The sequence below is a fragment of the Saccostrea cucullata genome, unplaced genomic scaffold, assembly GCF_032062105.1.
Source record: "Saccostrea cucullata isolate Sc308-1 unplaced genomic scaffold, CSIRO_AGI_Scuc_v1 ctg144, whole genome shotgun sequence".
Taxonomy (NCBI): domain Eukaryota; kingdom Metazoa; phylum Mollusca; class Bivalvia; order Ostreida; family Ostreidae; genus Saccostrea; species Saccostrea cuccullata.
Window position 1 is genome coordinate 287,349 of NW_026930936.1, and position 16,518 is coordinate 303,866.

The following is a 16,518-nucleotide window of genomic DNA, read 5'->3' on the forward strand; positions in this document are numbered from 1 at the left end:
TAGAATTATGGATTCCTCATATGCTTTAACGAATAAAGTTACAAAAGATTGATATATTGTTTTCTTTTTTCTTAGAATTGATGCATTTAAGAACCATTTATTGGAACTTCACATACATGAACTGTTTTCATGCTAATACATGCTCTGCATTGGAGATGTTAGTCCATGCAGATGGTTGTGTAGAAGACAATGATTCTGATCCAGTCTTTGATACCAAAGTTATTACCTCTAACTTTACCTCGAAAGGCAAAAATCGGTAATTAGGGAAACAATGAAGGATATGGAGATAACGAGCAGTATTCAATATCAAAGGTCATAAAACAATTCAAACACGAACCTCAAAAATGCCAGGGTTGGGATCAGGTGTCATAGAGGAGTGAGCATCCCCTGCCGAGCGGTCACACCCGCCGTGTGCTCCTTGTCATGATCGGGAAATAACGGAAAATTCCGTTGTCGATTCAGTGTATAAACAATGGACTAACAATCAGTATGAAAAACGTCAGTCAGCATATGGGTCGTTCTGTGCGCACTTGTAGGTATCTCTTTCTATAGGTGTCATAACAGTATTACACTTTGGTTCACGTCAAATCTTGGCTGACGCAAAATAATTCCGGAATCTTCCCTTCCGATGCGGGCATTTTTATACGAGACTGGAGCTGAATTTTTTATGAGATGAAAAACAATATGTAAACTTCCTGTATTGACCAGCCTTATTAAAATTTAGGGCGTGCTGATTTTTTGTATACTGTCACACCGTGTATATCCCAACATGCGGGGTGTATACTATGTTGTGCGCGGGGTGTATGCTTCCGAAGCGAGAAAAAAGGGATTAATGTACGTTCTTTGTCCATTTTCTCAACTTACGGATATTTTTCGCCAGAAAGCATATGCCTACGGAAGAAAGCATTATCTAAGGAGTACATGGATACCTATGAAACCACTGGAAACCTTCTAGTTTTATCAAACACCTCAACACAATTCCGAGGATCGGAGGCAGATTGACGCTAGACTGTGTTTATGACCAAATATCAGAAGAAAGCTTTGCTTTATCATCACTTTTATTTTATTGTTAAATTACATGTTTACAATATAAACGTTTGTACAAATTGTCTGTAAATAAAACAGTTCGTATATAAAGATATTGACGAAAAATCAATGTTGTGTCCGGGGTGTAGGCAACATGTTGTACGCGGGGTGTATACCCCTCTTTTTACTCTATAGTATCATTGTCTGAAATATCATTAAAAATTTTAACAATTGACTTTTGTGAATGTTCTATTTATATTTTAAATTATTCACCAGCCTTGTAATAGCACAACTTCAGGTACATGAATTCGATTCACTGAAAAAATTGATACACGTTCATCGTACTTTTGGCTTTGCAGCACAGGGTGCTTTGTTTAACTATTAAATGTGATGACCAACAATTCATCTCCTTTCGATTTAAAGGCACCTTATTCAGACCCTTCCTTAATAAATGCTTCACACATGCATCATTTTGAACATTTAACATTTTCTCATAATTTCTGTTTAACTTTTTTCAAAATTTTTTCAATGACATTGAAAATGTTGAGCCTTTTGTCAAAAACACCGAAAAAATGTTCTCCTTCAAGTATTTATATGCTGTGTACTTTTCCCCCAGGAGCCCATAACTGGCAATAAACTATTCTAGGAATGGGCCTGGGGAGGGTGTTTTTGTATCTTAGGTCATTTTTTTAAAGGGGAGGGGGGTTACTTTACTACGTGTATATACGAAAATAAATTAGAGGGGGGGGGGTGAACATTAATTGATATTATATACACGTCAGCATAAATGTGTAATTTTACCCAAAGCATTTTTTTTTCAATTTTGCATGCCCTCAGAAAATTGTCGTCCCTTATTACATTCTGTACAAATGTACATTTTTATAGGCGGCTTTACATGTTTATTGTGATTGTAAAATATGAAATCTTTTCAGATAAGGAAAAATGAGTCCACACATTGCAAAAGTTGAAAGGGTAATTAATACTGCATACAGACACGCGTAGTATCACACCCTTTTTTGTTCCAGACACAACTTTACACCACAGAAAATATTCATCAAAAGTCAGGTTGCCCCCCCTTTTTTTTTGTTGCAGGATAGTCAAATAATGGTTATGTAGTATGTTGTAAAAAAGGAGAATTGGAATCGAAAACGATGGAATCTACAACCCAATCTGAAATACGAGTTTTGAGTTTCGAGTTTAGAGTTCCCCTTTTTATAGCTAGTCAACTTATGTCAGGCTAGGGTTTTTTTTTCAGGTATTCCCCCTTCAAAAAAGATTTTACATCACTGTCATAAATGCTTAAGAATAAATGTATTGATAACATAAATGTTGCAGACGCACACAAAAAAGATTTATTCATAATACACCATTCATGTACTGTCTCTATTATTTTTAACAGGCGAAATATTAAGATTAAAACGAGCTGAAGAAAGGGCAAAGTGTCCTCAATGCAGGGATTGGGGGGGGGGGCCTCCTTTGGAGAGATTTTATGATAACGTAGATTTATACCATTGCGCCATCTACAATGTAGCATTAATTCAGATAAAAATCACTCTTTGCACACCTAGCGCCCATTATGTTTGAATATGATACTTTCTTTTTAAATTCTTTTTTTATTCTTTTGATTTTTTAAAATTTAGTTTGTTTTATAAATACTTCAGCAAGGTTGTGGAAATTACTTTTTGGTTCGGCATTAGTAGGCTTTTTATCAACACTATACGTCGCTTATAAATCTGTGTATGTAATATTTGCATTGATACTTCGCACTAACAATCTTGAGAAAAATATGAGGTATACACCCCGCGTACAACATGTTGCCTACACCCCGGACACAACATTGATTTTTCGTCAATATCTTTATATACGAACTGTTTTATTTACAGACAATTTGTACAAACGTTTATATTGTAAACATGTATTTAACAATAAAATAAAAGTGATGATAAAGCAAAGCTTTCTTCTGATATTTGATCATAAACACAGTCTAGCGTCAATCTGCCTCCGATCCTCGGAATTGTGTTGAGGTGTTTGATAAAACTAGAAGGTTTCCAGTGGTTTCATAGGTATCCATGTACTCCTTAGATAATGCTTTCTTCCGTAGGCATATGCTTTCTGGCGAAAAATATCCGTAAGTTGAGAAAATGGACAAAGAACGTACATTAATCCCTTTTTTCTCGCTTCGGAAGCATACACCCCGCGCACAACATAGTATACACCCCGCATGTTGGGATATACACGGTGTGTCAAGAGTGGGGAGTGATTAGGCCCTGCACTAGATTTTCAAGCACCTGTTCGACTTCGACCGAAACAAACTTGCGTGCCTTGCTGGATGGCTATGTATTTCTTGGTACCAAAATCTTTATAAAGAATGGTTTTACAAGATCTGAAAAGGAAACTTCTCAGAAGTTTGTTTTGAATTAGTTACGTCTACTCAAACTTGCGCAATTTTGGTAAGAAAATATAGCAGAAATTAATACTGTTGTGACACCTGTAAAGTCTCTTCGTCTGGTTCAGATTTTAGTGCCTGCTGTCTGTTAACAGATATTTTCTGTAAAAGTCATTTTCTCGATAGTATTCCATGAATACCCGGATTCTCCACCAACTGCGACGATGAGTGGCTACTTGTATCTACTGACAAGGTCACTGTATCAACCATAGAACTTTCGAAATGACAACTTTAAACGAGACTGATGATATTCTTGTTTCATCAACTTGCTTGCCAATAATTTACCTCGTTTTAGAAATTGTTCATACGTAGAGAATGCTCTTGCGTATCGAATCAACTGAGATATATATACTCCGTATGCAGGCGATGAAGGTATATTGCTGCATAAGTAAAGGAAGTTGACGATAGAAAAGTAAAAGTCATCTTGTTTATCATAAAGCTTGGTTGTTAGATTACCATTAACGTCTTTTTCAAGTAAAGTGTTCAAGTATAAAACAGAAGTGTCAGATTCTGTGGTATACTTTGTCTCTGTAGCTGGAACTCCATTCAAGTTTTGGTTAGCAAAAGCAAAGAATTATGTCCACCATTTTAAATGTACAGTCAAACTTGTCTTAGCGGCCACCCGAAATCAACGGCCACTCGCGATCAATGGCCACTTTCAGTTCCCCCGACGATTTTTACTATATATTTTTACTGGAATAAACGGCCACCTGTGTAACACGGCCAGCGGCCACTCAAATCGTCACCCACAGCCTTATTGACACTGTAATAGGCGGCCATTTCGTCACTTGTTGCGATTCTATCATGTCTTTTAAACACATTAGCTTGGGTAATTATATGCTCGATAGTCAATTTAACCTATTAAAGCAATTAAACAAATTACTGAACTCTGTGTTAAAGAAAAAAAACATTCTCCAGATAGACCAATTAGAAATTATTTTTCATGATCGACGATTGAAAAATTAAAAGAATTTATTCACAATTAATAGTTTTCCCATAGCTAAAGAAATCCAATCTTAAAGGTAGATATTAATTTATCATTACCTTGAATGTTTACCGTATTGCTACTCTTGTAAAAACAAAGTGCTTTACATGGCATAATTATCTCGTGAATTTCACGATCAATAGGCGATCGATAGGGATTAGTTACGCTCTACTGCACCTGACACCTGTGTTGTAGAATGATTTTCAACTGCATAAAAACACCTCTCTGGTCAACTAGTTAATTTTATTTGTGTCTGAGTATGTTACATAGAAATTCTGCTTCCTAAAAAATCGAATTTACCAGACTTTAAAAACTTCAGCAAGTAAGTTAATTGCTGATTAATTAAGTAGGGGAAAGGGGGGGGGGGTTACACTGCTGATCATTACTTGAACATATGAAAGTGAAATGGATTATAAGGTTTCGTCAAAGGTCAACATGTCGAAAAACTCCAACACTATTAGGTATAAAGTTAAAACTTTTACAGTTTATAAATTTCTCATTGATTAACAGTTAGAAAGTATCACTTGATAATAAAAATACTTGGAAAAAAATATTTAAATTGAGAAAAAATCTTTTTAAAAATGCATATTTTTTTTTCAGAAAATGCACCTAATTTATTTCGTGCTTTTAGTGAAAACCATCACTGCAGAAAGAAAATATGTTTATCAATGAAGTTCAAGTTGGACTTGGATAGCCTCTGAAAAGTTGTTTTCCCTGTTTATTTTGTCCAAATGTTCAGACTTGAAAGCGAAAGTACATTGCAAATGGCGGGTTTTACAGGGGTCTTGTCTTTATACATGTCATGCTTTCAATAACAGCCTTTCAGAGGCCATTCACGTCCAATTTGCCCTTCAGTGATAAACAAATACCGGTATTATTTCTGCAACGGTGGTTTTCACAAAAAGGACAGAATTAAGCAGGTGCATTTCTCTTAAATATGCACATTTACTGATACAATTTTTTCTCAAAAAAATATCTTTTTTAAAAATATTCCTTATCAAGTGATACTTCCTATCTATTAATCAATGATATATTTATAAACTGTAAACATTTTGACTTTATACCACACATAGTTTTGGAGCTGTTGTAAAAATAATTTTTTAGACCTGTTGACCTTTGACGAAACCTTAATGACATTTTCTTACTACCGGTACTAAAAATAAATTTCTAGCCTCGTTTACCATTAACCTGTGTTTTAATAAATGTTTGTGTAATTTTTTTTATATAAAAAAATAATAATAGTAAGGCACATGTATTTCTTCAAATGATTATTAAAAGAGTTTGTTTAATATTTCAAAGTAACCAAATTTAAGCACACTGATGAATACATATGTAGGAACAGAAACATGCACAAAACCTTAAAAATTTCAAATTGTTAATTTTTTTAATAAGCATGAATTATTTTATATATACATAAAAACTGTTGTGAAATCGACCTGTTTAATTATGTTCCCCAAACGAAGTTGGGGAACATATTGTTTTTACTCTGTTTCTTATTATGTTCCCCAAACGAAGTTGGGGAACATATTGTTTTTACTCTGTTTCTTATTATTATTATTATGTTCCCCAAACGGAGTTTGGGAACATATTGTTTTTACTCGGTTTCTTATTATTATTATTATTATTATGTTCCCCAAACGAAGTTGGGGAACATATTGTTTTTACTCTGTTTCTTATTATTATTATTTTTCTTCTCGGGAAAATTTTGTCCGCGAATGATCTTGTAAAGTACACATCCGATTAAGGGGAAACCTTTTTAGGGTAAGTGGGCATGTTATGTAGATGTAACGAAGGTCATTTTGCGCGCACGTGCTTGCAAGAGCGCGCACACACGTGGAATGACCAATATACTTGAAATTGCCGTAACTTTTACATTTTTCGATGTAATGCTTTGATATTTAGAATATATAGACATATTATAAATGTAGATAAGATGACATTGTCAACATGCCATTTTGTGTGCACGTGCTTGCAAGAGCGCGCACGAGCAACACGTGAAATGACCGATTTAATTGATATCGGCGTAAATTTTTACCTTCTTGATGAAATGCTTTGAAACTCGTAATATAAGGATATAGTTGTAGCATAGACAATATGACATGGTCAAAATAGCAAGATCTCACGCGCATGCACGTGCACTTCGCTCTGATTGGCTGAAACTAAAATCTCAATATCTTTCTTGTTTTTTGATGAAATCCTTTGAAATTTTGAACATAGCCATGCATTAGGATATCCTACAACATGATATATAACAATTTTCATGAAAACACGTGCATGCACGTGCGCTGCAATCTGATTGGCTGAAACTTTAAATAGCTATAACTCCCTTGGTTTTCAACCAAACAGGATGGGATTTGGAACATATTAGATATAATAGACTTCTACAACAAGGTTTGATCACAATGCACATCCGTACACGTGCATGAACGTACGCTGCAATCTGATTGGCTGAAACTTTAATCAGCTATAACTCCCTTGGTTTTCAACCAAACGGAGTGGTATTTAGAACATAGATAGATGTAATGGACTTCTACAAGAAGGTATGTCACCATGCTCATGTATGCACGTGCGTGCACGTGAAATGAGTAAAATCAAAAATACAATTGAATGAGCGTATTTTTTAATACCTTTGGATTAAATACTTTAATATTTAGTATATTAAAGTATATAGATTGTGTAGACAAGATGATATGGTCATTACGCACATGCATTCACATGCGCACGCGTGCAATGCTAAAATTTGAATGAACTTTGTACCCTTCTCGGTAAACGTTGTTAAAGTCTCAAATGCATAAAGTTTGTCTTATTTAATGAAGCTTACAGGGAATATGGCACCAAAAGGGAAATGGGGAGCGTTTGGGGAACATCTGTAACGGTCCCCGTTACAATTAGCACTAGTTATTATTATTCTTATTATTTTTCTTCCTGGGAAAATTTTGTCCGCGAGTGATCTTGTAAACTACACATCAGACTAAGGTGAAATGTTTATAGGGTCAGTAGACATGTAATGTAGATTTGCGGAACGAAGGTCATTTTGCGCGCACGTGCTTGCAAGAGCGCGCACGTGCAACACCAGAAATTACCGATTTAATTGATATAGGCGTAACTTTTTAAATTTTTAAAGAAATGCTTTGAAACTCATAATGTAGGGATATATTAGTAATATAGACAAGATGACATGGTCAAAATAGCAAGATCTCACGCGCATGCACGTGCGCTTTGCTCTGATTGGCTGAAACTAAAGTCTCAATATCTTTCTTGTTTTTTGACGAAATCGTTTAAAATTTTGAACATAGCCATGCATTAGTATGTCCTACAAAATGATATATAGCAATTATCATGAAAACACGTGCATGCACGTTCGCTGCAATCTGATTGGCTGAAAATTTAAATAGCTATAACTCCCTTGGTTTTCAACCAAACAGGATGGGGTTTGGAACATAGATATATATGATAAACTTCTACAAGAAGGTATGGTCGCCATGCACATGCATACACGTGCGTGTACGTGAGCTGCGATCTGATTGGCTGAAAATTTAAACAGCTATAACTCCTTTGGTTTTCAACCAAACAGGATGGGATTTGGAACATAGATATATATAATGGACTTCTAAAAGAAGGTATGTTCACCATGCACATTCATACATGTGCGAGTACGTGCGCTGCAATCTAATTGGCTGAAACTTGAAACAGCTATAACTCCCTTGGTTTTCAACCAATCGGGATGGGATTTAGAAGATAGATAGATTTAATGAACTTCTTCAAGAAGGTATGGTCACCATGCTCATGTATGCACGTGCGTGCACGTGAAATGGGTAAAATCAAAAATACACTTGAATGAGCGGTTTTTTTAATACTTTTGGATTAAATACTTTAATATTTAGCATATTAAAATATAGATTGTGTAGACAATATGATATGTTCTTTACGCACATGCATTCACATGCGCAAGTGTGCAATGATAAAATTTGAATGAATATGGTACACATCTGGGTAAACGTTGTTAAAGTCTAAAATGCATAGAGTTTGTCTTATTTAATTACGCTTACAGGGAATATGACTATAAAAAGGGAGTTGGGGAGCGTTTGGGGAACATCTGTAACGGTCTCCGTTACAATTAGCACTAGTTATCTTATTAATTCTTTTAGTTGTAGTGGTTAATGTTTTTATTTATTGACCAACTGGCTATTTCGAGGGCAAACTGGAATAAGAGGCCACCTGTCTTAAGTGCCAGTTTCCAGACTTCCCAAAGGTGACCTCTTAAAACAAGTTTGACTGTACTTCAATTTTAAGTACATTTAATGTTACATATTTGCTGTATAAGTACGTTATTCTGTACGTAAACAAATCAAGAGGTCACATCACAGAAAGATAACAAACGGCTATATAATTGGAAAATGTCCTCAGACAATGAACACCACTTTCTGTATATACTTCTTTTGAGTGCAGGTAACATTTTCTTTTTTAACATTGATCAAGTACGGAATTAGAAAATGATGAAATTGATGAAATTAAAAAGAATTACTTCAGCAACAGTTGATCATTATGTAAATCTAAATTCCTATTTCAATGGAAACATTCTCCCTAGATCATCATTCTGCTAGTCTGTAATATTTTTTATTTATTGTTGATAAGTTACCGTGGTAGCTTCCCAGCCTTCCTCCTGTCCCCATGGTTGGATACTTCGTGGATCTTCATGCTACCTGTTTATCACCAGTACCCCGGAGGACTGGATGACGGCAACGGTGAGAATTTCTCAATAACTTTCAGTACATAGAGGACATATTTAAAGGATAAAATGTGGAAATAATGAAACATATGGAAATAACGAACAGTATTCAGGATCAAAAGTCCATAAATAATAAAAATAGGAGCAGAAAACACGGACCTCCAGAACAGCAGAGGTGGGATCAGGTGCCATGGAATAGTGAGCATCCCTTCCGACCGGTCACACCCACCGTCTGCTCCTTGTCATAATCGGGAAATATCGGAAAAATCCGTCGTCAATTCAGTGTATATAATATATAATAATGGACTAACAATTAGAATGAAAAACGCCAGTCAGCATTTGACACAATGATAATTGTATTTGTTGACAAATAACAAAAAGTGTTAACCCAATCTGTCTATTTAAATTATTTAATCTATAAGCGTGTATTGGAAGCAATTAAAAATTTGCATACTTGAAAACAGGGGTTAGATCAGGTAAGATAGAGGCATTAAATTCCCCTGTAGACTTTTCACAACCGCTACATATGTGCCCTTTCTCTGATAAACAATAACTTTTGTTTGTGTCCCCTATCTCATTCAATATGTAAATGCTTGCTACATTGTATGCGAATGAATATTTTCTTAATTGAGGCAAGTTATTGATCATGACAAACAAGTTGATGGAAAAAGATAACAATATTTTCTTTAAAAGTTGTATCATTTCAACGGAATTTTGAGTTTGAATACTGTCCGCTAACTCTTTATTTTACTTATATATTATTTTTCATAATTTCAGTCTTATTGCGATATTCTTCATGCAAAGTTGGTGGAAATTGAAACTGTGGCCGAGGATGAATTTCTTCGCTTACATCTTCTAGATAAAAAATTAACAGGTTTGATTGATTGATTGATTTGTGTACCATTCGAGAATTCACTAATAAAGAGGTGTCACCACATACAGATAAACGGCTTAAAATTTAGATTTTTACTCGGTACTCTGGAACAATTAATCTTGCCGCTGCCTGTCGTGACACGGGACCTCGGTATTTTAGACCTCATCCGAAGGTCCTGCAACGTTCATTTCAAAGTGCCGAGCCATGCCACTTTGAAATGAAAGTTGCAGGTCCTTCGGAATAAAAATTCGTTCCAGTGACAATAGAGAGGTTTAGTTACAACGTGTACGCGAAACTTTGACATACGCGGTATATTTGACGTCAACGTATGCAATTTTTTTGATTGGAAAGTACAGTTAATTAAATAAACGGTATTGCATTTATCATTTTTATTTAGACAAATCAAAGATGAATTGGAATTTATACTTATTCTAGTCATAGATATAAGAAATAATGAAAAATTATTATATTTATTGTCATCTTAATGCAGTGAAGCGCTTTAAATATTTTTTTCCCTATTATTTCTACATGACAAGCTTTTAATTCTGAATAACATTAAAATGGAAGCAGTCATAAAGATACCGAACTGACGACAAAGATAAAAAACGATCACATTTTGCACTTTGTAGAGGATGGGGGTTCCAATAGAAAACCTTTAGAAAACGATAAAATGTAAGGGCTCAATCATTGTAACATCTAGAAAGGAGGCATGAAATAATATTTCATACAGCAATACATTGTTAAAACCAAAGTACAAGTCAGACATCGGCCACCTCCCCCCCCCCCCTTTTTTTTTAAATACGCGTTTACTCTAAATCTTTACAAGTGCTAGTACAAAAGGAAAAAAAAATAAATAATGCAATACAATTTCTATAAGCATTTGACGTTACACAAACTACCTATTTACCAGTATTGTCCAAGGGGTTATTTTTTGTTATATCACTAGTGTCTGTTGGTGTTATTTTACAGAAAATATTTTATTTGAAAAAAAAATTAAAGCACATAGAGGTGTTAAAATAGGTTATAATAAAAAATAATTTTCAGGGAAAAAATATTTATTTGAAAAAAAAAATTATTTGGTGCATTTGCGGGATTTTCTTCGATGAATCCTGCGTACTTAATAAACATGATTGGTATCAGTTTAACTTTTCATCGATAAACCTATAAATCATGCAAATACTTTGATGAAATCATCGAATCATCATGCATTTAAAAAATTAATATAGTGTTCTTGTTTTATTTCATAAAAATCAATCAACTGTATTATTTAAAAAAATAAAGAATTTTTTTTCGATAATTTTACTCGTTTTATGTGGCAAGTGTAGACAGTGAATTACACGTTCTAAACTTGTAGATAAACGTCGGATTTGATGTCATGATGTCGAAGAATACAACAATTGATGATGTCACACGTACAAGTTCGTGTAACTAAACTTCTCTAATGATGAAATGTGCTTGTACTTTTGGCAGACTAGTTTTTGCAACAATCAATTGAAACTCCCTACATCCTATTGTCCTATTATGCCCGGTCAAAAGCAGATCTGTTTGTCATCTCCCTCGGGAGATGACACATTAAGATTGTATGCCGGAAGTGAAGTCCTAGTGTAAGCCTCCATTAATTCTTCGGGAATCCTCGATGTTTTACAATATCTCAAGTGAGAATCTACACAAGGAGTTCCAAGTAGCCTGTAAACTGGTTTTCTTTTAGAAGAACTAGCTTAGAAGTGTGATATCTACTTTCGGTTTAGGCCTATTTGAAAAGGAAAATTTAGAAAAGCAGTACGATGCTTATTGTCATCTCTCACGAGAGATGACACATTAAGTTTGATTTCCTGATGTGAAGTCCCAATGTAAGCAGCTATTTTTCAGTCTGCAATCCTCGGCTGACTCCACTACGCTACATTCAAAAAGTGCGAGGCCACCCGAAAATCACCGACTGCTCAGTTTGACGCGATGATGCGATTTTCTAAATATAGAGATGTAAACAACGAGCGATCTGCCCTATTATTGATAAAGAAAACAAGCTGCAAAGAAATCATACAGAGACCAACACACACAATCGCCTGAATAATGGGGTTTTTCAAAATATACACTGTATGTTCTTATATGTAAAGTCTTCTTGGCTATTACCTAAATGATGACCAGAACTCGATAGAATCTTCTTACTAGGTCAGCGCGTGTGTAAAGATCCTCTGCAGCCGAGGCGTGGATCCAAGAATTCACAGAAAAACAGCATCAAATAAAAACATTCACATAAGTAATCGCATTACTGACTAATAGGAATTGATGGTGAAAACTTCACTTTTTTTGGTACACTAGTCATTCTATAACGCGGTGTCATTTTTTAAAAAAGTAATACAAGTCTGATTATAGAATCAAATGCATTGAGAAATTAAAAGCACAACTTATAAGCGGATACATTAATGTCTATAAAAAAAACTACAGACATTGAATGAAAGATCACAAAGAATGATTATGAGTATTTTCTTGCATGTATTATCTATTCTTTTTAAGGATTTATCATGATTAAAGAACTTGCAATCATTTTCTTTCTGCAGTTTTAATTGCATAAATGTCAAAAATATCTTTAATTCACTCCTCCTATATTATTGAAATGAAGACCAAATTATAATACATAATAAGTTATATGTTTAGTATGCAGATAAAGTTTACTAAAACACAAAAAAATATACGCACTGCACGGCCACTAATGGCACAACACTGTATATTCCGAAGACAGCCGTAATTCAGGGTTGGCAAATGAGAACTTTTCTCTGATAATTTGTAAATGCTTGATTTTAGCTGATAGCATTTAAATGTTATTACTTACTTATGCTTAAAAGCATATGAACGTTGGGTAGGGGCCCAAAGCCACACAAAAAATGATTTAATTAAATATTATGTATATTTTGGACAAAAAAACTGTGAGTCTGGGCACCCTCTAAATCCACCAGTGCTGTTAAAAGTCGATTTTGAATAGTTAACTTTTTGATGTAAGTTTAGTTCATCTCCCCCTTTAAAACCAAAGGGGTTTGACGACCATATCACTTTAAGGAATGGAATTTAGTTAACGTGAAATCTTTGGAAAGGTTTGGAGTTGATTAAGTTAGCGCTTCTGTCCGCTGTCAGAGTACATAGAGTAAGAAGCTGCGAAATACATGCAATATGTAACGTCAAAAGGAAGGCTAAGATTTTACCCGAGTAATTCTTGTGATTTTTTTATACAAATTTTACAAATACTGCGTTACTGGGCAAAATTGCACAAAAACTCTTCCATTTGACAAATTTATAAAGGGATAATGGGCACTTTTGTCATAAAGAGTTATCTCTATCATGGATTTAGCTTACTTTGTGAAAGTGCTAGGATATATGTCAATGAAACTTGTCTCAGAGTTTGTAGTTTTGATAATTTACAGATAAAAGAGACTTTGAAACATTATTTTAGTATATTTCATGCAGTGTAAAATGCTATAGCAACATATAAATCGTGATATTATTTAAACAATTTTAGAAAATCAGATCTACAAATCTGTGTACCAGCTCTTTTAACTTTTTATTGCTGTAATTGTTCAATGCCAGCCCCTCCCTTATCCACACTTTTTGTTCGAGTATAGTCATATACTTAACAAAATGAATTTGTTTTTCGAGAAAAAAAAATCAAAATATTCCCTTCTCATCCACAGCATAAGATTTTGATCACTGTCCTTTTTCCTAATCTAAAATTGTTTTTGCCACTCCCCTTCCCCAGAAGAATAGAAAAATCTGTAATAGTTGAGAAAAAATTACACTTTACTGTTTATTCTGTGACATTAATGAAGCCAAAGAGATGACATTTCAGGCTTTCTGGAAAGCCAAACTTGTTCTGTATTCTTTTCATGGCTGGATAGTTTACTTGATATAGTTGTTAATGGTAATCTAACAGTCAAGCCCTATGCTAAATGTGATGACTTGATCTTTTCAAGGAGAGAATGTATATAGGCCTTGCCTGTTACCCAATCCTTATTGTATTATTCAATAAAATATGTTTAAAGTAACTTTTCAATCGTCAACTCCCCTTAATTATGCAGCAATATACCATCAACATCTGCATACGGAGTTTTTAGATCTCAATTGATTCGATACGCAAGAGCATGCTCTACGTATGAACAATTTCTAAAACGAAGTAAATTAGTGACATACACGTTGATGAAACAAGAATATCAGCAGTCATGTTTAAGTCGTCATTGTTGTAAATATTCTATGATCGATACAATGACCTTGTCAGCAAATACACATTATCAATTTGTCAAATGCTGACTGCCGTTTTTTTAATTGTTAGTCCATTATTTACACACTAAATTGACGACGGCTTTACTGTTATTTCCTGATCATGAAAAAGAGCACACGGCAGGTGTGACCGGTCGGCAGGGGATGCTCACTCCTCCCTGGCACCTGATCCCACCTCTAATGTTTTGGAGGTCCGTGTTTGCTCTGTTCCTGTTTTGTATTGATTATTGACTTTTGATCTTGAATACTTTTCGTTATCTCCATAAGTTTCATTCATTCACCCGTTTAAAGTTTGATACATTTGTCTTTCCGATTTTTTTCTCAAATAAGGATGATGAAGAATAAGAGAGAGACAATGTAGTATGGTTCCCGTAGACAAGACTTGGAACAATATCATTATTATTGAAAGGTTCATTATTATTATTTATTACTGTTCTTTATAAGTATAAGAACCTCACTTTAATAATACTTCTGTAAGTCCTACATATACCGGTACTCGAGATTTCATCCATTTAAATGAAATTCTTTCAATTCACACTTAAATGTATTATTCCTTTTACATTCAAGTCAACCAAGTGAAATTGATCTTCATTACCATCACTGTTTTTTTTTTAAATTTGATTAAAAATCTTCCCAAAGAGAGACACTATAGAATCTCACTGTCAAACGAGATGATCTTAGCATTTTATTAATCAACTTCCCTTGATTATACATGCAAGTACATGCATTTAATCACTGGCATGTCACTGACTGTTGCTAGTAATGGGCACATATCAGAAACAACTTTGAAAGTCAATAATTCTTCAGTTTAAAAAAAAACACGTTTTCTCTTGTCTCCCTGATGAAACATCATACAGCTTTTGATTAAACTGGGGCCCGCGTTTCCTCTGCTGCCATAATGTGCAGGTATTTTTTTATTTGAAGTTTTTGAACAAGAATACAAGAGTGTTCATTATCTTCCTAATTCTTTCCAGGAGGTTTTTGGATCGGCCTATCTGACATCGCGGTAGAGGGAGAATGGATATGGACGTCTACACAGGAATCCCCGACTTATAGCGACTGGTTTCCCGGTCAGCCCGACAATATAAAACATCTCCAGGATTGTGGACAGCTACTGGGAGGAACTTACGGATTTCACTGGGATGATGAAATATGCACGAGAACTAAAAATTTTATTTGCGAGAAGGAGTAAGCTTTTAAAATCCACACAAATATAAGACTTACAACTTATATCAATTAGTGATTGATTTTCATACATGTAAGATGATTTACAAATTAAAGGTTTTGATTAATTTTTTTCAGATTGAACGGTGATGTCAGTATTATTGGTTGATTGCAATTATTCTTAGACCATACAAGTGTATGTTTTCCTGAATGCGTATTAAAATTACTTCTGATTTTAGGTGTACACACGTTTTTCTTGTTTCTAAATGTAAACAATTCCTCAATGGCACTATAGAACATTTGGATATTACTTTGTTTGTCAGCCCGTTCCTCCAAATTAACATTGTTTTACTTGCTGCATCGCTAATTCTTTTGGACAAAAACTCTTGTGAATTGATAATTATTTTTGAAAAATATTTATCCCTTGATACTATTGATTAAAAGTAAGGGCATGTTTAAGGTTAAAAGATAAAGTAAACTATAAAGTATGTATTTGCACCAAAGCTGTCATGATTTTATCAATAAATGATTTCATATACCAAAGTTATAAAAGCGAATCCTGAGCGTTTAATGTGCAATGTTTTATAAATGTAGAGAAATCAAATAAGTTTGAAAGTGGTGGAAATTATATAATCCAGTAAATATGGGCAGACTTAACCTTATTTTTTCATCATGCATATTTTTCTTGCTCTTGATATAAAGTATTCAATATATAATTAAGAATTTTGAAGATTTATGAATAATTTTTATACTAGTCGAAAACACATTGCTGGATAACGATAAAAGTGAAATGAACCACTTTCACAGGAGTGATGACATGTATGAAGCCGGTCATTTTGCACCATAAAAGTTTTTTAAGAGTTATCTGCCTTTGATGAAAAGAAAAAAAAATAATTTTTCAAAATTTCTGTGGTAAATAATTCATTTTATTTCATGGCATAAGATCCAAAGTCATCATTTCGTAAGTTCTATTGTCGATACACTGACCTTGTCAGCAAATATAATTTATCATTTAGTCAAATGCTGAC

The 16,518-nt window shown here is 34.2% G+C and overlaps 1 protein-coding gene across 1 annotated transcript; it reads left to right on the plus strand.

Annotated features, from left to right (window-relative positions):
• Positions 1–8,813: 8,813 nt before the first annotated feature.
• LOC134230645 (perlucin-like) lies at positions 8,814–15,697 on the plus strand. The gene is made up of 5 exons (XM_062712478.1): positions 8,814–8,906; positions 9,093–9,202; positions 9,964–10,060; positions 15,301–15,514; positions 15,629–15,697. The coding sequence occupies exons 1-5, from the start codon at positions 8,855–8,857 to the stop codon at positions 15,657–15,659; spliced, it is 504 nt and encodes a 167-aa protein (XP_062568462.1). The 5' UTR covers positions 8,814–8,854; the 3' UTR covers positions 15,660–15,697.
• The last annotated feature ends 821 nt before the right edge of the window (positions 15,698–16,518 follow it).

Excerpts from the sequence above, each read along its gene's own strand:
- LOC134230645 (XM_062712478.1), top strand. The coding sequence starts at position 8,855 with ATGTCCTCAGACAATGAACACCACTTTCTGTATATACTTCTTTTGAGT. Across the intron at positions 8,907-9,092 it reads TATACTTCTTTTGAGTGCAG|TTACCGTGGTAGCTTCCCAG; the intron begins GTAACATTTTCT and ends ATTGTTGATAAG. Across the intron at positions 10,061-15,300 it reads TCTAGATAAAAAATTAACAG|GAGGTTTTTGGATCGGCCTA; the intron begins GTTTGATTGATT and ends AATTCTTTCCAG.